Consider the following 22,616-nt stretch of genomic DNA (forward strand, 5'->3'; position numbering starts at 1 on the left):
ATATCAATAAACCTAGTATAAGCCATTCCAACCCAGCCCCTGAATATGTTCACTGGACAAGAATCAAGCCAACATTGCACATGCTAACCACCAAGAGGGCTCACAGCTGTTAGCCCACTATCATTACGATCTGAAGTATCATCTGTTTGGTTTTCTTTCAGCCAAACACTCAACCAAAAATGGCATTAAAAACTATTGCTCTTGTAAGCACCACTCACTGTGGCACCAGAGAAGAATTAAGGCATTAATTTTTTAATTATTTCTGACTTGCAAAGTTATTTGCTTTGGGTTTGAAGCTCACTGTCCTTTGTTTCAGGCTAAAGGCAAGGCTAATTTGTTTTTGGCTTAAACAAAAGCAGTTCAAGAGGTTTAGGGTAACATTAAGCAGTAGAGAGATGTATTTCTTTTCTATGTGAAAAGTAATTCACTACTGAAAAACTTCAGTGGAATTGACAGAAGATATGGAGAAAAAGTACCTCAAAGCATTTCTCTAGATTTTTAAGAAAGATAACAAAAAATTGAAGCTAAAAAACAGACCAATAATATGTAGAGAGAAAAAACGCAAAGATCAACAGCCAAAGAACAATCTAAAAACATTGAAAACAGACTTTTGTGTTAAAAGAAAGGCCCAGAACATTACTAAAAGAAATCACTCAACAATTACTGTTGACTAAAACTTAAAGAGGAAGGAAAATTCCGAAGGGCAGCACACTGAAGTGCAGAACTGCTTTCTGAAGTATTACACTAAGCAAGGATACAGCTACTTCTTTTACATACACAGTCACAAATCCATGCTTCTCAGGGCTTCCAAATACACATAAGCAAACTTTGCAGCCAGCTAATTATGGTCACAGCAGCGTGGAGAGCCCTCCTGTGACCTAGAGTACAATGGCTTCCGCTCTGATCTTGGGATGTCACATATCACTCATGAAATGCCATTTCTCCATATAACCCATACAGTGAACTGAACTACAGTAGGAGCAGCCACCAGGTCCACTGAAACTTCAGTCAGGGATGTGATAAACTGTTAATGAGGCACAAACTGCAAACATACACTCACTACATAGATACAATTAAGATCTTTTTTTTTATCTTTTAACATTTTTGAAAGGAAGAGAAAGCAGCATGCAAGGTCTTACCCTGAGTCAGTCTAAGTCATTTCAGCAATATGAAGTAGAGATTTGTATTTGGTGGGACTTAGAAGGAGCAACTAAGAGACTGCAATAGTTCAAGAAATACAGGCAAAAACAAGAGTAGAGATCAAAGCAAGATAGAGCAAGAACTCTTAACTCATAAACTGAAAAAGAAACAAGATTTTTTCAGCAAGAGAACTTCATAAAATGGAAGGAAAACAGACTGTAGAAAAAGAGAATGGAAGAGTTAGGGTCCACCATATTTCTGTAGTCATAAGAACTTTTTTTTTAAAAAAATACTGCAATATAGGTATATTGGAAAAATGTTCAAGAACTGTATTCTCTTTAAGCACAATATAAATTTTACCATAAAAATATTTTAATGCAATCTTTGAAAGAGTTAATTCAAAAACTTTGAGGGAAGATAGGGAATAAACTTGATTTTCTGGAGAAAAAGGATCACAGAATTGGTTAGGTTGGAAGGGACTACAGTGGATCATCTGGTCCAACCTCCCTGCTCAAGCAGGATTGTCCTAGAGCACATTGCACAGGATTGTGTCCAGATTGTTCTTGAATATCTCCAGTGAGAGAGGCTTCACAACCCCTCTGGGCAACTTGTGCTGGTGCTTGGTAACATGTACAGTGACATTCTTCCTCATATTCAGGTAGAATTTCCTGTGCATCAGTTTCTGCCCACTGCCCCTTGTCCTATTGCTTTGCACCACCAAAAAGAGCTTCAATCCAACCTCTTGATAACCACCCTTCAGATATTTATACACATTAAGGAGGTCCCCTCTCAGTCGCCTCTTCTTGAGGCTGAACAAGCCTGGCTCCTGCAGCCTTTCATCATAAGAGATATTCTCCAGACCCTTGACCAACTTAGTAGCTCCTCACTGGTCCCCTCCAGGAGCTCCAAGTCTCTCTTGTACTGTGGAACCCAGAACCGGACACAGAACTTCAAATGTGGCCTCACCAGAACTGAGTAGAAGAGGGACAGGATCACCTCCTTCAACCTGCTCTTTCTAATGCACCCCCAGGATATCACTGGCCTTCTTTTGCACCAGAGCACACTGCTGGCTCAGGGACAGCTTGCTGTCCACTAAGTTCTCCGGGTCCTTCTCAGCTGAGTTGCTTTCCAGCAGGTTGGCCCCTAGGCTGTGCTGGTGCATGATGTTTTTTCTACCTGAGTACAGGAACCTGCATTTGTTCACATCGAATTTCAGAAGGTCGTCAGATGTAATTTTAGATAGGACTTGGTCTTTCAAGTCTCATTTCTAATTCTGATCATCTCTCAATACTCACTCCAAGTGGCCTGGCCTTGCTTCTGTCTCCTGGGAACTTTGCACACTTTTACTTGAGTAACAACAGCAGTTCTTTATTAATCTATGGCAGCTTCTTGTTCCCTTGGACTGACTTCTTCCTCACTGGGATGCATCATTCTTGAGGCTGGAGGAAATGAGCCTTGATCATTCACCAAGTCTCCTGGACCCTCTTCCCTGCAGAGCCTGGTTCCCATAGCACATACCCACAACACAGTCGCTCTTCCTACTCTGCCCTTTTATCCTGACCCATCAGCTCTTGATTCCCTCATCATGCTCATCAGCATAGAGCTGAATACATTCCCCTCCCCCATAAGACATTATATTTGCTATTCAAAATCAAAGGATAGTATACCGATTATTTTAAGTAAATAAACTTGCTCCAAAACATCATACTACTAATCCTGCCAATGTGTAAGTTCTGTCTTTTTAAAGAGGTACTGAAGAGATAACAAGTGTGAAATTTTTAGTTTAGCACTCTAATATGTCAGTGATTTAAAAAAAGTATCAGACACTCATGCTAAGTAAGTGAAAGGTCTTTTTTCCAGGGTCTAAACTGAAAAAATATCTGACTCTCCATACAACTGTCTGACAAAGCACTACACAGAATATCATACAGTAAATTAGGCATGGCTCTGTTCTCAGGCCACGTTGAATATGAGTCCTTTTTTGGCAAATAAAATGCAGGGTATTCAGAAAAAAAAAAAAAAAAAAAAAGAGAAATCCTCCCTCCACTGGACCCTTCACCCATCCATGTACAAACCTGATCTGGTTACCTGCAATTATTTTTAAAATATTACTATAGAGCAAATCCCTCTACATTAGAAGTATTCTAATTTAATTATTTTCCATATTTTTAGATTTGCCATAATAATTAAGATAATTTAGAGCAAATGTCTTGTCAAGAGCTTTTGGTTTTGCTTCGTTCATTTACAACACCATTTGATAAATAGTGGTTGCACAATAAAAAATAACTGCTCGAGCCAGCCTCCTTAAAAGACAAAAGGTGAAATAAACAGCTGTGCAGGGTCAATGAAATAATTGAATTTCTGTGCCTGTTTTCAAAGTTGGCGTAATTGGCACGACCTGAGGGACAGATGGCTGTCAACTCAGATACAAATACCAAGTACACCCCAATTGAATTAAAAAAACCCCAAACCAACAAAAAAACAGCTGAAACACCTCATTTAACGCTGTTTCACAAATGCGGGCAATCAAATAAGAAAAGCTGAAAGAACTTCAAAAGACATTCACATACTGACAGAACTACAGAAAATTTTCATACCTGGACATGAAGAATATGCTTGTTACTGCATATTAGGGTATTTAATAAACCTACAAAGTCCAAGGTAGTAAACAGGTCTGTTCAAGGCAGGAAGACCACAGAAAGTTATCTTCCCTTGGAAAGAGAGGGAAAGAACAGAGAGAAATTTTAATTTTTCCCTAAAGGGTTTATAAAGATTGCTATCCTAAGCAGCAGGACCATGCCTGACAATGTCTTCAGGGACTAAGTAGACACAGGCAGAAGTTAAAACACAATATTCATCCAATATTCCCCAAGCTCACGTTCTGCTCAAAGACTTTAAAAATCAAATCAAACTTTATTCCACAGACTTTTAGAAATGTCCAAATTCTACACTGAGATATTATCAGCAAAATAAAAAAACCTCAGTAAAATACATCCATCAAATTTCAGAGTTTTGACAGCAGTTTTACATACTCACTCTTCATGCCAATTTTATAAGTTTTAAGTAATGCTTAGACAGATCACCGAGTCATCTCCAATTTCTGATACAAAGAAGAGTCTTTCATGGAATTACCACGTGTTCAAGAATAATGAGCTGTTTGGCTATGACAAGAAAGACCTTTTCCTCTAAGGCCTCCCTGCATCAAAATAACACATTTTGGTTTTATACTCTGTTTTTTTCGGGTTTTTGTTTTGTTTTGGTTTTTTGGTGCTTTTTTTGTTTTGTTGTTCTTTTTGTTTTTAATTTTATTCCTTTCAGAAGAGGAAAATTCTATGAAGTGAGACTTCTATAATTGCTTGCTGGTAGTTTTTATTTCTGCACGCATGCTACTTTTCTAAATTAAAATATGCTACATTAATTGAATTACAAGATTTTAAGATGAAAGTCAAAGTTCAAATTAAACATAATTACAACTCACTGTCTCCATCAAATCCAGATTTGAAAGTAGTATTGGCTGCCTATCACCAGGCTGGAAGCTCCTGGCCTTACAGTATAGGCAAACTTCCAAACTGCACAGAACATTTAAGCCTTTAAAGTTTCTTGGGATGCTGGTTTTCTGCTGATCTGCTGAACAGTCATTCCCACCTGCCATGCTAACCATGGGACACAGGGAGAAGCGCAGGGCTATGTCTCTGACAGACCTGACTGGGCTTCTGCAGTGAGAGCCCTGTTTGTATTTCCAGTTTCTTTTAATTTCAGATTAACAATTTCACTGCAATACCACGAGTGGAGCCAGCAACTAGAATGCAAATAACTTCAAAAAGGTAACTGTGTGATGATATTACCTAAAAAATTCAGCATCACATATAATCCTGTCTGAAAAACCTAGTGGTTTTCCTGCATTATATTAGAGTTAATATTGATATATTCTTTACTATTTAGTATAGTAGGAATCTTCTTTCAAACCTACATTAAAATCTTTAGTTATTACAGAGACAGTTTTGAAATTGCTCTTAAATCATGCCAATTTTACCTTATGCTCATCAAGAAGGAAGGAAAGGAATACCTACACTTCACAGTTGCCATCAAGCTAGTTACGTATTAACAGCAAATAAAAGGAAAAGCATGAAATTCAGCTAACGAACAGCAAATTATGAAGTTGCTTAATTCCAACAGAAGCCTCCAGAGCACTGTATTTTTTAGAAATCTGCCATAGCAGCAGTAACTAAGCATACTCTCCAGGGCTTTATAGCATGCCATAAAACATAATTCCAGAAGGCTCTAATTGATTACAGAATTACAAGAGTCTTCTCTAATGGACATTTTAGGACTTAGTAAATGCAGACTCAATTTAAGATATCACCATTTTTCAAGTGTAAGATGCAGAGGTAACAAAAATCATGGACTATTCCAATAACATTTTATTAGCATTTTCCAGGAGACTAATAGAGGGAATAAGCCTTACAGGATCAATGAACAAACAGGTATAGATATAATCAACATATTCACAATGCTTAAATAATGCAAATTCTCATCCTCTTGCCCTTATTACTACAGCTCCCCCTAGATGGTTTGAAGTGCATTAGTCATACCATACCACCTCTGCAGTAGACCATCGCTTTTTAAGTCTAGTCCTTCAGTTCAAATAAAACCTACACATCAGTGGAAGCCAGGAGGCTGAAGATGGGAGAGGTCACTAATTGTCTCTATAATTACTATGCAAGAGGGAAAAAAAAGTGAGCCAGCACAGAATGGAATCATCCAGCTCACGGGGGTTGCAGACTATCAAAATGGTCAGGGCAATCCAAGGAAGAATAACTAAGTAAATAAATAAATAAATAGAAAGCGAAATGACATGTCCTCAAATAAGAGGGGAAAAAAAGATGCCCAGCATGCATATGGTAAGACTGCTCTAATAGCTTAGTCAACACACTGGGATCTTGCCTACATATTACAGAATAATAGAATGTTAAGGGTTGGAAGGGTTCTTAAAGACCATCCAGTCCCAACTCTCACTGCCATGGGCAGGGACATTCCCACTAGACCACATTGCTCAAGGCCTTATAATGAGCATTAAAAGAAAGACCTCTTCAATCAGAATTTTATTTTTCCTGGAAAGGAACAATTTATTACATTTTCTGCAACCTAATAAAATTAAATTGTAAGCATACAAATGTCTAAACTAATGAATGAGAAAAATGTCTAAACAAGTAGTTCCTAACGTAAGTCACACATATTATTTGCAAACATTCTAAGGTACTTCTCTGGCTTGGGGGGCAATTCTTTAACCATGCTATCTACTCCCTAAAATTAATAAAATATATATGAAAAAGATAGTGCTAAGCTTTCCAAATGTATTACAGCAATGCTTAAGATCATGATAAACTTTAAGACATTTTATGCCTGAAAGTCCTTTTTTTCAATAAATAGACAAAGAATTTTCAAAAGCACTGAATACACCCCAAAAAACAAACTATTCTATCAAAAGCATTAAGCCATGGATTCCAAAGCATATGTACCTCTGGGAATAGCTCATCATTACTGAGGCAAAAAAACCTCAAACAGTGAGATCCTGCACACAGAACCTTCAGAAGCTGAAAACTTCAAGAGATCTGAGGTGTGTGAGAAGCTCTGCTAAGAACTGATGCTGTACCATCTGCTGAGGACATTTCTAAAAATCAATGCCAAAAGCTTGCGTGCAGAACTAGGTCCCACAGGCTCTCCCTGCGGATGCAAAGCTCCATCCGGGGCACAAAACTTATCCAGCTCCAAGCATCATCAGGCCTGCTACCCCTCACTGCACATCTGTCATCTCCAGGCTTGTACTTAACTGCAGTCCAGAATCAACCTCCAAACCATGTGGAAATACCCCAACAAATGAGTGAGTCAATTGAATGAAGGAGGAGGCTGCTCACACTGGAACAATAGGGACAGTAGAAGTTTCCTGAGCTTCAGTCAGTGGTCTCAAGCGGATTTATTCAGCAACCTTCCATCACAGTATTTAAGGAGGAAAAACATATCTAAAAGGACAGAAATAAATCAAGCTGCATCTTGAAAGAACTTTCTGATGGTTAAAACTCTAAATTTCTTTGTGTGCGAGTTCTAAACAAAGAAGGTTCTGTTTACTCATGTTGTCAAATATCTTCGGGAGGCTTCAAGCCAGATTACTCACAATATGAACACTTTTTTACATTAACTCTTTTCAAAACAATGTGCATTCCTAACATAAGCATTTACTAATACAGCATTCCTTTTTTACTAAAATACATTCTTTCACTTTTCCTATTTCGATGCCCATTAGCACAAACAATTTAATACATATGAAGTCACTTGATTTCAGCAAGTTCATTCCTGGCCAGAGAGGGTTGTTGGGGCTTTTTTTTTTTTTTTTAAACTAGCTAGCAAATGTGAGCAGGATGTACCCAGTTCAAATTCTCCATCTCTGGAGATACTCAGATCCAACTGGACGTGATCATGCGCAACCTGCTCCTGATGAACTTGCTTCAGCAGGTCTCCCTTCCAATCCCAACCATTCCTTGATTCTGTGATTCATGACCAATTTGCTCTTCTCTCCTGCTAAAAGTGCAGTATAGGATTACAGAAGCACTCATAAATTAAGTCACCAATAAAAGTAGATGAAAACACAATGGCTAAGTAGAAATCACTGCCTCAATTACTCAGGTTATGCCTTCCAGCTTTCATCACTTTTAGGTTATTACCACATGATGGCCTATATTATATAAAAGATGCAAAAACATGCTACCTTTGGTCCTTAAATGATACTTTGCATTATGACTAACATGCTTTCAGCAGCAAGTAGACAAAAAGTTTTCTCAAGCTCCAACAAGAACCTCCAGAGTTTTCCTGACGTAACAGTAAGATAATACCAATGCCCTACCATGAATGACAGATAAATTACATAGTAAAATCTCTGTGTGTGGACATGTACATTTGGACACATGAGAGATATAAACAAGAATGACAAGGGAGTATAGGAAAAAGCAAACCCATTCAGAGAAACGAGTATTTTTCATAGAAGAGATTTACCTGAGACTCTAACTCGTCCAATTTACGCTTCCTGGCATGAAGAGCTTTACTGGGAAAAGCCCAGAAATAATTGGAAGTTCCAATTCTATCAGTGTCCACCATGCCATCATCAACAAGGCTTTGCAGTATCTCTTTCACTGACATCGAGGCTAATAAAAGCAAAAATGTAAAATTAGAACTGCATAGCAGCTGGACTAATGGAGAATTATTAATACCACAAGCCACCATCTGCAATTGTCTGTATTTTCCTCCAGTGTCTGCTAGCTGGAAGATTTCACAAGGACAACATGCCCAAAGCTTCACCTGAAGGGATGAATCTCTCTGAAACCAGCAGTTTGCTCCTAAACACTGCTATTCTGCACATCTGCTACGAGATGTTCACAAAACACTGCTTATGAGTATTGCACAAAATATATGCATGCTACACTACAACATCAAAACAAACCCATGAGAGGTATCTGAGAAGTTGTCTTGCAATCTTAATTCTAGCTTGGATTAACTTGTTTAAGTTTCTTGATTGGGAGTATAATTACATTTCACTTTGTAATGTTTAACAAAGTATTTCTTAGCAGCAGAGGCACTAGAGCCATCTGTCTACAGACTCAGGACAGATTCTGATTTTGATTTTATTCACTTCCAATGCAATGATGCCTTGGGTTTTAGCTTTTATTTTGCAGATTCTCTGCTGCTTGGTGTGTAATTCTGAAACTTCGTATTAGGTATTATCACAGGGTAATTAGAAAAAACAATTCCTTCCTAGCTAGAGGATCAAGGACAACAATTACCCAAAAAGCATAAACAACAGCGAAGGGAAGGGGGCAAGCCAGGGGGCTGAGACTGTGGTTGGACAATTGATCCCAATATGTAGATGAATCAAAACTTACAAAAGTGTAAAAACTTGTGACCGGGTTCCATCTTGGATTTGACCTGGGTGTAGCCCCAGCCGGGCTCTTGCACTGCCCAAGGTGTATCCTTTCAATAAATACCTATTTTATTCCTTTTGCTCTGTCTAGTCTCTGTTCCAGGTCAGCTGAAAGTCACTGCAATTCAGAGCCTAAGCAAGCCCTCATCCCACATCACTTTTAACACTACAGCCCTGCCACTGACCAGTCACCCATTCTAGCTGCATTTTCTGTTCTTAAAATCACAAACCTAAGATTGCAGCCAGGAAAATTTACACTCTAGGACCCGTCCCAAAAATGATTACTTGCTCAAGAGAAATAGCTTTTATAAACACTTACTAATCCCTTTTTCTTTTGGAGCAATCTTCTCTAGATCCTTCAACTGAAAGACATCTTTCTGTGCAAAACATAAAAGACACTTCAGTTCCAAAGCATCATCTAAGCCTGCGGTTTTTTACACTAAATCAATGCCAACAAAAGCAAGTAGGAAATGCATTGTATGTTTTGGTTTTGTGAGGGAAATAGCCTGTATATTCCTCAATAGAACTGGAACATTCTGATAATTAAGTAAGAAAACCACTATTATTGTAACAAGCCCTGCTCTTTCCTTTGGTCATCTCAAATTAGACTATAAAGTCCTTAAAGCCCAGGTTAGACTGTCAGCACAGTTGCACACTGCTCAAGTACTCAAGCATCACAGTATTTTTTCTAAAAGGTAAAACATGGTGTATTACATGTGCCACCAATACCACTGTAGCTCAACTTTTGCATCTCCAGATTTCTTCTCCCCAGGGACCCTTTCCAACTCTGCTGTCAGTTTTTCTAAAGCTCAGATTTCTTCCTCCTCCCATAAAATGCAGTGAGATACTTCCTAATTTCCTGCTGTCCTCTCTTACGGTAACAGACACAAAATGACATGTGCATAAGTAGCACACAAAGAATTTAACACTACCTGTGCATCCTCAGTCCTTGGCTCCACCAGGAGATGAGCCACCTGATCAGAAGTTAAATAAATGAAATTCTGCCCCTGTAATTTATACCCTGATGTCACAGGGCATCAGTGAAATGCATGCCAGGATATAGAGTTCAGCTGCATCTACAGTTAAGCTCCTTTTAGGACCTGTTTTCCCATCAATGTAAATGCAGGACAATTACAAGTTACTTACTGTTTCAAAAAAGATCTCCATCATGCGGACCCTCTTCTCTTCAAAATTCAGACCCTTTTTCTTGGACTAGAACAGGGAAAAAAACAAACAAACAAACCAACCAAGCCATTCATCCATCTGAATAACTAGTATCTGCTCAGAATTCAAATCAATTTACCTGTAAGTTATATTTGCCATCCTTTAAAATACCTTACCGCTAAGCCTAGACTTTCGGATAAACTCTTTATTTGCAAATAATTGCTACACTAAGCTCATCTATCAAATGGCATGACTTACCTTTAAGTTCAGAGACAGCCATTTATATACTCCAGCCTCAATGCTCCTTGACACATACCAATCCCAAAATATGTATTTATACCAAGCTCACAAAAATGTTTAATAACCTTTACAAAGACAAGGAGTACATTCTGTTTGGTTTGTTGTTGGTTTTTTTTTCAGAATTGCTTTCTACGTTGTGATATACAGACAGTAGTTTGAGTTGTAGGCCGTTCAGATTTTTCTAAGGAGATAGAGAACATTTCAAGATATGTCTTTCTTCAAAGGTCTTAACCAACTTTATGATTTCAAGGTTTTAAAAACGTTGCTGCTTTTATTTCTTTTCTCTCTGGTTGTGTGACCAAGCATTAAATAACTTGGGTTGAACTACAAAGAAAAGGCAGAAATGGCAATTCACAAACTGCTACCAGCAATACAAAACTGAGAAACAGTCTCCTCTGATCACTTTCAGAGATGCTATTTTGATATGCCTCTTATAAAATTAGGATATAAAATATTTCACAGAGAATTGGAGTTTTATTAATAGCATTTATCAAAGAGCATTTAGCATCAACAACCCAAAAGCAGCAGCCACAATGTGAATCCGCAGTTCCCCCTTGCCCTACTCCCTGATTCACACACTGCGCAGCTACAAAATAGGGAAAGAGGGACAGAAAGGGCCAAAGAAGATGTTGGCAGAAACAACAAAAAAAAAGGCATATTGTTGCCCGTAAGTCAGTGGAAGTGGGTAGTCTAATTACAAGATACTTTGAGAAAGACATGGTTATGTTTCCAAGTTTCTAACAGAAAGGAGTCAACATCATTTTTACCTTTGAATAGGTGCTTCGTTCTTAAAAAAGAACACGATCAGGCAGCACACAATACTTAAAACATACATCAAGAGCAAATTGGCCAGACTAATCTAATTTTAAAGAACAAATGTAAAAGCTAGCTTATGCAGCCGCAGTAATACAGAGCCAGGAACAGAAGCAATTCAGTATTATATTTAACAAAGTGCATCATTACTGCTTTTTTAGGCCCCCTCTCTCCTCTTTTAGCCAGCGATACCCTAGGTCAGCACTGCTGTCTCCTGCGATGTCAGTACATTGCAGGATTAGAACCTGGAGCTCCTATGAATGTTCAAGAAGGAGCATGAACAGAAAGCCGACGGATTTAACTTCCATCTCCTGCCTTCTCCTAAAGCCCTGACACCGTCAGCAGCAGCAGCAGCAGCAGCAGCAGGAACAAAATGCGTAAGCGCACGACGAGGAATCTTAAGCGGCGTTTCTGGAAGCACGTGCTTGTAGCTACGCCCTTCGGACGCCAAGTTTCACACCGCTACTCCAGCAAACAGAGCAAAACAACGAAGCCAAGAGCAGTCTCGATGAACGTTATTAACTTTCAAGTTAATTTCTCCCTCCTACCTCACTGGCAGACATTCCTCACCGCAAATATTAACCACACCATGAATATCCATTTCGCTGGCGCTCCCGCTACCTCAGGCAGACGTAAAAATGCGATGTTGTGATCACACTCGAGCACACCTGCGATTCGCTCTGCCTGCTCCCACGTCCACACAGCTGCAGCCAGAGGCTCAGTCTAGCCTCACCTAGGCTCCCGTGTCTCAGAGCCAAGCAGCAGGCACTGCTGTGCCCACCTCGAGCCACAACCACGGGACTATGTCTGCTTCTCCAGGTGCCGGCTCATTTACATCGCTCTACAACAATCCAAAGGTACGGCCCACGCCGCGCTGACGCTTCACCCCCAGAACTGGCACCGTGGGGCCTCCTCGGAGCGAGAGCCCTGCTCCCCTCAGAGACACCGAAGCGGAAGGACAGCGAGGCGCGGGCGGCCATCACCCGCCATCACCGCGGTCGCGGCTCCCCCTGCAGCCCCGCAGCCTTTACGGGAGCCCGGGAAGGAAAGCGGGAGGAGGCGGAGAGCGAGCAGCCCAGCTTACCATATCGCGGGTGGGCGACGCGGTTTGATGCCGGCGCCACCGGGCGGGAAGAACCAGTCGCGTGCGCAGCGCCGCCTGCCGCCCGCCCCGCCGCGGCCCGCCCCACTGCCCGCGGCGCGCGGCCCTCACCGCCCTCACGGCGGCGAGAGCAGGGCGGGCGCGCGAGACTTGGCGGCTTCGGCCACCGCGAACGTGCGTGCGGTTTTTGTTTGTTTGTTTTTAATTTGCTTGTTTGTTTTGGTTAGGAGTTTTTCGTTGTTAGGTTTTTGTCGGTTTTTTTACCAGCCCGGTGGTGCCGTATAATAAAACTGAGGGCACAAAAAGAACATGTTAATCGTGGTCTAACGCGACGTGTATTGTACGCCTGGCCTGTAACATGAGTCACGGGACGTGGAAAAATAAAGCCTTCTCTGTCCATGGAAGGGAAGGGCCTGGCCACATCTGGTGTTGCTTGAAACAGTTGTTATGATGACTGTTCTAGCAACTTTAATTACTGACAGCTTGTTTTGATTATTATTTGTGTTGTAAATCACTTTCCTGCATCTGCAGCAGCTGTGGCTTCATATCTGCCACACTAAATCAAGAGTTTAAATTCAAGCAAATGAAAACGTGCAAGCTGAGGTGTTCAGGCAGTTCATGTAAAGATTTTCAATGCCTTTTGCAAGGTGACCCCTTTCCTGAAACCTGAGGTTCTTTTCCATACAGCCCATGATCCCATTCATCATTGTGCACACCAGTGTATTTCTAAAAATGAAATGGAAATTAGAAAAGAAATTTTTAATACAAAACTTTTTGTTCTTTCTCATGTGCATCATGTTTTCAACTTGCTAACTCAGGATGAAATCTGTTGGTACACCCCCTCATCTGCTGTTGAGGGCTCATATTCTGTCTCCCTGCCATTTCCTTTGGCCAGCCCTCAAAGGGGCTATGTCCCCATGTTCCCTGTCACAGTTCTTTTCCTCCTGCCACCCTCACCACTGCAGTCCAAGGGTCTGGGCCCATTCCTGCTCCTTCACAGCCTGGAACAAAACTGAACACTGTTTTTTCTACTGCTGCCAGGCAAATGGTTGCTGCAACGTTTGCAAAGTCCCCATTGCAGTGCAGGTTTTCTCTAAGTGACATGTGAGTGGCAGGGTGGGTGTCAGAGCTGAACATGCTGCCTGCAGTAGAGGAAGGAAAGGTTTTCAGAGGGACACTCATATTGAAGTGGGCTTGGGGCACGTACCTTGCGTCTTCTGTACAGTACTTGTGAGGCAGCAGTGGTCCCATCTACCCATTACTTGTGAAAGTAGACTGGCAGCAAACACCCCGGTGTCACCCCCACACAGAGCCAGCCGGCTGGAGCACACACCTGGAACCACAGCTGGAAGACGTTCCTTGTTACAGAGGTTGAATGTGATCACAGCAACCCAGATAGCCCAGTCACATCTGAAACATTAGACCATGCTCTTGCAATGGTGGGGAAGGTGGTTCAGCAGGTTTTCTCTGCTCATGGCCCCTGGGGACAGCCAGGCTCAGCTGCCCCAAGTGCTCTGGCAGACCTGAAGCTCTTTCACAGTGTCAGGAAAATCCACAAATGCCAGAGGTCTATGTCCAGAAAGGAGACAGGGAAGTCCTGCAACTTTATTCAAATAAAGGGAGAGACTCCACTGGGGCACATGCCTGCAGGGTTTTTGGAGGGCACAGCCTCCTTTTATCCTAAACTCCAAGCCACAAGTTGCCCTCTTCCTTTCCCCATTGGCTGAGGTTCTCAGAAGGTACAGCCTTCCCCAGCTGCCTACCACATATTCCCCCCTTGAACCTACTATTTTACCTCAAAGCTTAGAAACTCTGGCTTGGGCAGACCCTTGTCTCTTTCAGGAGCCAAGATGTCTGGGCTCTGTAACAAACCTGCTGCCCGAAGTCAATAGAGACATTAAGACCTATTGAAAGACACCCATACCTTCACCCATCAAATTGTAACGTTAGCTTTCCTCTCAACAGCCACATAACCGGGTCCAATTTGCCCTGTAATAGGAGGTTCCCTAACACTAGGCACATTTTGCAGCACCTGATCAAACTAATTAATTGAAAGACCATGGGGTGAAAGAGGTCCCAAACAAAAGAGGAACACACGGTGTATCTCATGCTTTGTCATTTGAGGGGTGGTTTTCCATTACTGAATGAAGTGGAATGAAGTACTCCTGAAATACATAAAGGCCTGGTATTTTTAATGGGCTTCAGAATGTCGAAACTTGGTATTTCACAAAACTGCTGGTCTTAAGCTATGATCTAAAAACAAGACAATGGAAATACATTGGAAAAGAGACTTGTAACTGTGTCTTTCTGTTAGAATATTGTTCTCATTTTCCTGTGATTTTTTTAAGCTTTAATAAATTGGTCTAAATTTTCTATTCTAGGAGTCTGACTGAAATCTTTAAGTGCTGGTCAAAATAGTTTTCCACTATTCCTTAGTTAGAGGAAATACAATGCTTTGTCAGTGTAATTATGCTTGGATGAGATGAAATTTGTACTTTCTTTACTTTGCTCTTACAATTGACTGTAGCTGAATTGCAATCAGAAATTCTGTTTTGAAAGGACCATACAGCAATAGTGGCAGAAAGCTTAGCCAGTAGAGAATGAAAATTACCCTAGTTTCATTTTGTTCCTTTCATACGTATGTGCCATAGCACAGTCTTAATTACGTGAGCTGTTTTTTCAGAAGGTAAGAGTTCAAGTCGAATATGTCAGGAAAATTAATCCACAAACACCAGAGGTTTATGTCCAAAAAGGAAACAGAGAAGTCCTGCAACTTTATTCAAATAAAGGGAGAGGCCATGGGACATTTCCCCTAGGGTCTCTCAAATTTTTAGGGGACACAGCCTCCTTTTTATCTTGATTTCCTGGTTGCATTTCCCTCTCTCTTTCCCCATTGGTTGAGGTACTTGAGATGTACAGACTTCCCAAAATGCCTAATACCTAAGACCCCTTCTAATGTATAACTCCCCACCTCCCATTTTTCTTTTTCTTTGTGTCTGTTTTTTTTCTCTAAATCCAGAGATTTAGCACAGTCTTAAGTGAGTAACAGTCAATTGTCCATGTCAATTAGTGGAATTCCTATGTAATTTATGCTTTCCCCCATTGTTTCGTTCACCTCATAGTATCTGGCCTTATCTACCATCAGGCCCACAGGTTTTTTGTAAAGATACCTCCTTCTCATTCCTTTCAAATAGCAGATCAGTTTATTTCTAGAAGAGTAAGAGCAAGCCTTTCGATTCCTGAGGCTGCCTCCCACAGCACCTGTATTACTGACAGCAGTAGAGTTTAAGCATGGAGGACAAGGAGATGCTCACCCATAGGGGTTGATACCAACTTCTCTGGGATGCAGGCATCTGTGATGGGCTGTGGCCACACATCAGGAAGCAGTATGATCTATGAGTATCTCATACAGGCCAGTCTCTACAGCATGTCAAATGAACTTTTAGACTGTAAGCAGATGTTCTCCCTACAAACATTTAACCCTTGAATAAAAAACCCTTGGTGAGAAATGCTAGCTGGCCCACCCCCAAAACTTACTGCTTCCACAGCTTTGCTAGGCAGAGCTGCTGAAGTGAGCATAATGGTTGTCCTTGAGGTGAGTAGCTTAAACACTAGGATTTTGGTCACAAGGCATTTCTCTGAAGGAACAAAGCATTCATATGCCTAGCTCTGAACAAATCTGAGGGCAGCAGTCTTCAACTGCATGTAGCCATGAGCAGCAAGTGCTGGGTATCTCCTCCACTAGCACACCTGGGCCTGCCTAGGGAGAGCATCTGTCCACAGAAATAACATTGACTGTTCCACTCCACTGAGATAGTTCAGTCTGGTCCAAATTAGGGAGCATTCACATGAACTGTCAATAAAATTGTGGGGACAGTTAACTGCAGAGCAGCACAGCTGCATGTGAAGGTCAGCCTAAGGAACAAGGAAATGTTTTTGAACATGCATGTTATGGGGTACCAGTCTAAAGAGAGAGAGAGCCTGGCTAAGGGTTGCTTCCCAAAATATCTGCTCCTTTAGCTACTTTGGCCCTATTCTCCCTGACATTGTTTCTCATTGGTGAGACTGGGTTCTCTAGTCCTATTTACAGAACTCCTAAAAGATTCTGCTGCCTCATTTAGGTATTTAAGTAAGCACCACAAGAGGGCCAAAGAGGAAGTTGGCCATTTACTGCAGACTTTTTCTGGTAAACAACAGTGTTCCCCAGAATTACTGTTCAGCCTGTCTGCCTGATTTTAGTCAGTGGTGAAGAGCCTCTGTTTTAGTAATCCAGGGGACAGAAAACATTTCTAGCCTATAAATAAGAAAATACTAGGAATGTAACAAGTGTCTTACCACTATGCCCAGTGGTTTTAGGATATTCTGTGTTATTGGTTCTATTCCTCATGATTTTTTTTTTTACATGGGAAGGAACAAGTGCTCTGCAACTCTGAATGTCAAACCACCACTGCTCGGCTTCAAGATGTGATGTTCTTTTAGCTGGCAGACAAAAAAAGCCTTTTGTATTTATCTGAACTTCAGAGCAGATAGACAAGTACACTCAGCACCAAGAGTCTATTTGGCGAATGTGTATTCATCTGGAGACTCACAGAAAACCAAAACTGATTCATTATGTTGTACTAAGTTTGTCTTTAGGAGCAAAGTGACGCCTTGAAACATGGCTGCTGATACCCCCTAGACCTGCAAGAAAGAATAAAACACATATTCCTCTAGAGGGTTTGGGGGAAAGATCCACAAAACTAGGACAGCTGCTCAGTATTTCAGCTCTCTCATTTCTGACTGTCCTGCCACTGAGCAAACACTCATCACTGGGGGTTTCATTGACCTTGCTAGTCCCCTCCATTAAGGTTGCATCCAAGCCAAATGATGCATCTGAAGATTCTGTCTCACTTAGTGAGCAAGTTCCCACTGAGTTCTCAAATGATTAAGTTTTAGAGAGTTCACCAGTGACCAAGAAGACATAGGTACTATGTGAAATTGAAGTTAATACAAGCTGGAAATTTGTTCTTACAGGAACAGAGTCAGACTGAACTCCTAAGGCAAATTTTCTGTTCTCAACAATAATTTCATTTGGTTTTCTGCAACAGACCCTTGAAAGATTATAGCACACCTCAGTGAAAAGGTACTGTGTACTTCTGTGATGCAAGCAGAAAAGCTTACCTCTCTTAATCTTACCAATCCACCAATGAAAATCTTAATTTTGATTCCTGGACTGAAGAAGAAAGAGATGAACAAAGAAGCTCCAACTCTGCACCTTCTTCCCAAGAACAAGTCCCTCTTTGCTCTGTGTTCACATAAAAGTTTAACACCCCTGAAAAAATCACAGTTTGCTTGGCTTGTCACCTGTGGTGTCAGGGAAGAAAACTGGAAAAAAATTACCTGTCTTCCTGCATTATGGGGTTACTTTTAGGGACAGTGAGTATGAGGCACATGAAAAATAAATTCTCAACCATTAAAATAACAGAGGAAACAAGCTTTGTTTTTATTATTTGAAATTTTTGTGCGTGATAAAGGTACACATTTGACTCCAGTTTTCCTACATTTCCAAGATAGAGTAATTTTTTTTGTCAGCTAAAGCATTGTGAATACCATGGCACCCAGGAAGCTAAAGCTACACACACACACGCACGCACACACACACACACACACACACACACAAACACACAAACACTATAATCTGCATCTTCATCCTTGACCTTAAGGGATGACCTTAAGGCCTCATAGGGATTTTTAAAAAATCAAACAAAAACATCATCATTGACAACAAAAAAACAAGGGAGAAGAATATTTCATTATGAGTGTCAAGAGAGCACAAGGCTTACATATACACAAAACATATATTGACTTACAAAGATGGAATGTACAAAAACTTTAAAAAAAACATGAAAAAAAGAACTGGAAAAAAACTGCTAGAACTGGAAAGCTGCAGCATATCAACTGGTAGAGACTTCTATCAGTGGCTGCTGCCATACACTACACAACTTAGGGAACATTCCCATGTCATAATGCCAAAGGAAAATGTCAGGGTTAAGGCTGTGTTGGTCACAAACATTAACTGAAGTGCTGTACATTTGTCAGAAATAAAACGACCTGTTAGGAACCTTCCGACTCTGTAACACAAATACCTTTTGTACACTTTCCACAAATAAGTCAGCTAATCACTGCTTGAATTCTTGAAGAAAAGTTTGACTTTACATCATGATTTCATAACGAGCTGTCTCCCACAACTGAAAGTTATTTCTTTATAACAAATACAACATATTGGGCACTTAGAGTTCTCGCTATGGCATTACTAGATCCTTATTATAAAAAATATTGACATAAAATCAAAACCCCTCTGGCTTTTACAGAACAGATGAGCAATTACTAGTAAGTAACATTCTTCATCTTCATGATGCAAATGCCTGCCTAGACCATTTTCCTTTTCTTTTTCAATACACTGGTGCTGGTTTAGCGTGTATAAAACTCTCCTATTGTTTATATTGGATTTATCTGAGCAGATCTTTTCATTCTATTCACAAAATAATGAAAATACAGTTGGCTAGTTTGTCCTAAAATGCTCCATATAACACAACATCTAATAACCCTTTGAGATTACTTTCGAGCTGAAGATTAGTTAAATGAAGCACATACTTTCACCATTCATGCTGTGCTGCTAGTCAATTAGCATTCCAGGAAAGTCAAGGGGACATTTGGTTATACCTGAAATCTGGCAGCAGCATGCCTATAAAGCCTCTAATAAATGCTAACAATTCAGCAAATCACGTAGAGCAATTCTAACCTTCTCTTAATTGGATGAGAAAAAAAGTCTGCCAGCTTTTAAGTGCAGAATTTCTGCTTTGGTTGCTCTCTGTAACGCTTGTAAGCCAAGCATTTTAGCAAGTTGGCTTCAGAAGCACACTGTAAAAGCAATGTGTTTCTCAGTTTCCCGGTGCCAGGCAGATAAGGTTAGACCTTGGAAGGGAATGCTCTATGCCATAAATTTGAAATTGAAGTTGTCAGTAATTGCTATCAGAAGTAACGCAAACTTAGTGATATTTTTTAGGTGCTGCTCTGCTGATAATGTCTGAAAATCCAAAAGACTACTCAATTGTAAGAAAAAATCCACAAAACCTCTAATAGCTTTGAGCTGTGTTGTGAGGGGGGGTTATGTGCAGAATTCACTATTTCATCACGGTGCACTGGGTTCACAAGAGTTATCTAAGATCCTGGTAAATGCTGGACCAAAGGACTGAAAAGCTTTTGAAGAAAAGTGTATGCATGAAATAGCACAGTCTTAAGTATCTTTTTTGATATATGGGTTATGATCTGATTTTCATGCTTCTCAAAGTTCCAGACAACAGAGGATTTGGCAATGTTTTCTGAGGGGTAAACATGCAAACTTAGCAAAATTGTATTCTAAAAATCCATATTTGGAACTAAATATAATAACTGACAGCCACAGCACATTTTTAAAAATGTTTATCTCAATCTGTGCAACCCCTTCTCTTTATTACTAAATACAGTTCAAAGGCCTTTTCTTCATCAATGTGCCATTTAAGCATCTTCCAATGTCAGTGTTGTAAGGACACTTAGAGTGAAAATTTGATCTACAGCTTTGTTAAATTTTGATAGGACAGTTTATTTGTAATGACTGAGATACATCTTCAGAATTTTAGGACAAACTCAGTTCAAGCAGAGGATATTTTGTTCTCTTAGCAATAACAATTCTGAGTTTCAATATTCATAAATGTTACCACCAGCTTCTTAGTTTCATTATACAGTCCTTAATCCTTAAGCTTCATGCACAAAATATTTATTCCAATGAAATAAGGAAACATATATTTGCACAAGAAATTGTAAATTGGTTCTATGTGCAAAAAATAAACAAAGGAAAGAAGAAATATCTTTAGGAAACAGTAATTAAAAACCAAACAAAACCCCATTTAAGAAACTTGGGGTCTGAATTTTTACAAATCAAATGCAACTTTACAAAAAAACATTAGTTTTTCTAAAATTCATTGGAACAACCACCTTAATGTTTTAGAAATAAGACAAATACTTATAACAAGAAATTTTATCAAATATTTCTTTCCATTTTGCAAACATGCTTAAAATACTCCCTTGTTTCTGACCCAATGCCCTTTTGTTTCAAGGCCCTAAAAATGAGAAAGACAGCACTTCCCAGGCTATTGTAGGCATTGGCAGCAAGCTCACAGCTCCTCAAACAACACTTAAAAGGGAGCACTACTCTATCTATAATCAGGCTACAGTAGCAATTCAACCTTTGACCACTAGATATAGAAATAAAAATAAAGCCAATGCTACAAGTTCATTCTTTAAAAAAACCCAATAAACCAAACATTAAAAACAGAAACATGCCTGTAAGCATTTCCAGTTAAATTAATACTTCAACAAAGAACACAGTAGAGAGATCTGGCAGAGGAAGAAAGGTCATTTTTCGGAATGCTGCCATTGTCAAATATCATACATACGTTCCAGTTTCTTGAAATAAGTCACATTTATTTTTTTTTTTTTTACGTTAATCGGTCATACATACATACATACATACAAACAAATTAGAACAAATCTCACAGTCCTTGTTCTGTCCTCTAACAAAATTCCCTTTGATTAAGGACTTCAGGGATTGGTTCAAATTCATTTCTATTTGCAATGTATTTTTTCTCACATAAAAACAAATAGCTTTGGTAACCCTTGGCTTTCCTATACAACCTCTGTTTACCACAGTTCCTTTGGTTGTATAATGTCGGTTCCTCCACAGGGGTACTTCTCTGGCTTTCTGTCCTGTGTGAAGCTGCATTTTATTTTAGAGGTTAATACGAGTTGCTGTAAGGAAACATGGCAATGAACACGTATGAAAGAGTGGGACACATGAGATTAATTGACTTGACATTGTAATAACCCTGATCCTAATGAACAGGTTTAGTGTCAAAAGGTCTGTGGTTATACAGAAATTCTGCTCCCACTAACGTATCACTACAATTAAGTTTTTCCAGAGCTTTAGAAATGTCAGGTCTCTGCAAAGTCCTTCCTGCACACTGAGCAAGAAGAAGAGTGAAAAACAGCCGCACATAACAATCCTCCATTAATTCCACATGAGTAGGGAATTTGCATTGATTCTCAGTGCTAAAAACAGAGCTGTGTTAAGTCTGACGGTTAGAGCTAGACAGATTTTGTGAGACTTAGCCTTATACTAAAAGGACCTACTTGTTATACACAGTAAGACTGAAGAATATTAAAAGTGTAATACCTACCATGATAATGAGATCTAGAAGATTCCCAGGACTATCTCTGGGTTAAATAATGTGTAAGAATGGTACTTCTTTAAATTTGGAAGCCCTGAGCAGGAGCTATCCTTCACAGTCATCAAAAAGCTTTGGGGACTTCTCCCAAACTTTTCTCATTTTTGCCTTATTAGTTAATTCCAGTTTCATAGGTTGCAGTTGTGTTTAATTTCAAATTGTTTTTATGAATTCAGTTACAGAAGATTTTGTTTTATTAACACGTACAACAAGAAACATAAGAGGTGCAAGTCCTATGTAAACAAGGTAAGTTTGGAAATTATCACAAGAAGTCCATAAGAGACTCCTTTGTTATTAAAAATGAACACAAAGTAGGAGATATCCTGCACTGGATCTCTAGGATGAGTCATTTCTTAAGGGTGGGTAATTATCCAACTCCAGAGTTCATTGCTACTGTAAGTATCGATAGACCTTGAAGCAGTGATTTCCAGAATCTGCGACTACAACATGGCCGTCTGAAGTAAGAGCCAAACCTTGAGGACCATAAAGTGGGTCAGCAGAGGTGTTAATGTAGGATAAAAATGATCCACTTCCATCAAAAACCTTGGAGGGTGAGAAAGCACAGAAAAAATGTTATGAAAATAAAAGTAGTGGACACAAGTTTGCGCTCAGTTATACTGTTATACTTCTCATTTCTGAAACAGTTGATATACAGTAGAATAAACAGGGGCAAAATCTGTTCTGTTATTTCATAATATGCAAGTTCATATACAAATGTATGTTCTTATGAAAAGGAACTAATTATAGCTGCCAGGATCTTTGGCAAGAATTAATACACAATGAAAAAATAATAATAATGTAAGAACCTCGGCTGTTCCTTGTTAAA

General features: G+C 39.8%; 2 protein-coding genes across 40 annotated transcripts in view; both read right to left on the minus strand.

Annotated features, from left to right (window-relative positions):
* The window catches only part of MND1 (meiotic nuclear divisions 1), a 35,965-nt gene extending 23,466 nt beyond the window's left edge, over nt 1-12,499 (minus strand). The window contains exons 1-4 of one of the 2 annotated variants that reach the window (XM_088163690.1): nt 11,935-12,499; nt 10,256-10,321; nt 9,429-9,486; nt 8,188-8,336 (exon numbers count right to left, since the gene is read on the minus strand). In XM_088163690.1, coding sequence (XP_088019816.1) covers nt 8,188-8,336; nt 9,429-9,486; nt 10,256-10,321; nt 11,935-11,949 — 288 coding nt within the window. In that variant the 5' untranslated portion in view covers nt 11,950-12,499. The remainder of the gene's footprint in view (nt 1-8,187; nt 8,337-9,428; nt 9,487-10,255; nt 10,322-11,934) is intronic. The other variant, XM_088163691.1, reaches the window with a different exon arrangement.
* Nucleotides 12,500-17,946: 5,447 nt separating this feature from the next.
* The window catches only part of TRIM2 (tripartite motif containing 2), a 94,398-nt gene continuing 89,728 nt past the window's right edge, over nt 17,947-22,616 (minus strand). For all 38 annotated transcript variants that reach the window (XM_088163698.1, XM_088163724.1, XM_088163707.1 and 35 more), the window contains one exon: nt 17,947-22,333. In XM_088163698.1, coding sequence (XP_088019824.1) covers nt 22,181-22,333 — 153 coding nt within the window. In that variant the 3' untranslated portion in view covers nt 17,947-22,180. The remainder of the gene's footprint in view (nt 22,334-22,616) is intronic.

The sequence above is a fragment of the Sturnus vulgaris genome, chromosome 4 (assembly GCF_052056855.1).
Source record: "Sturnus vulgaris isolate bStuVul1 chromosome 4, bStuVul1.hap1, whole genome shotgun sequence".
Taxonomy (NCBI): domain Eukaryota; kingdom Metazoa; phylum Chordata; class Aves; order Passeriformes; family Sturnidae; genus Sturnus; species Sturnus vulgaris.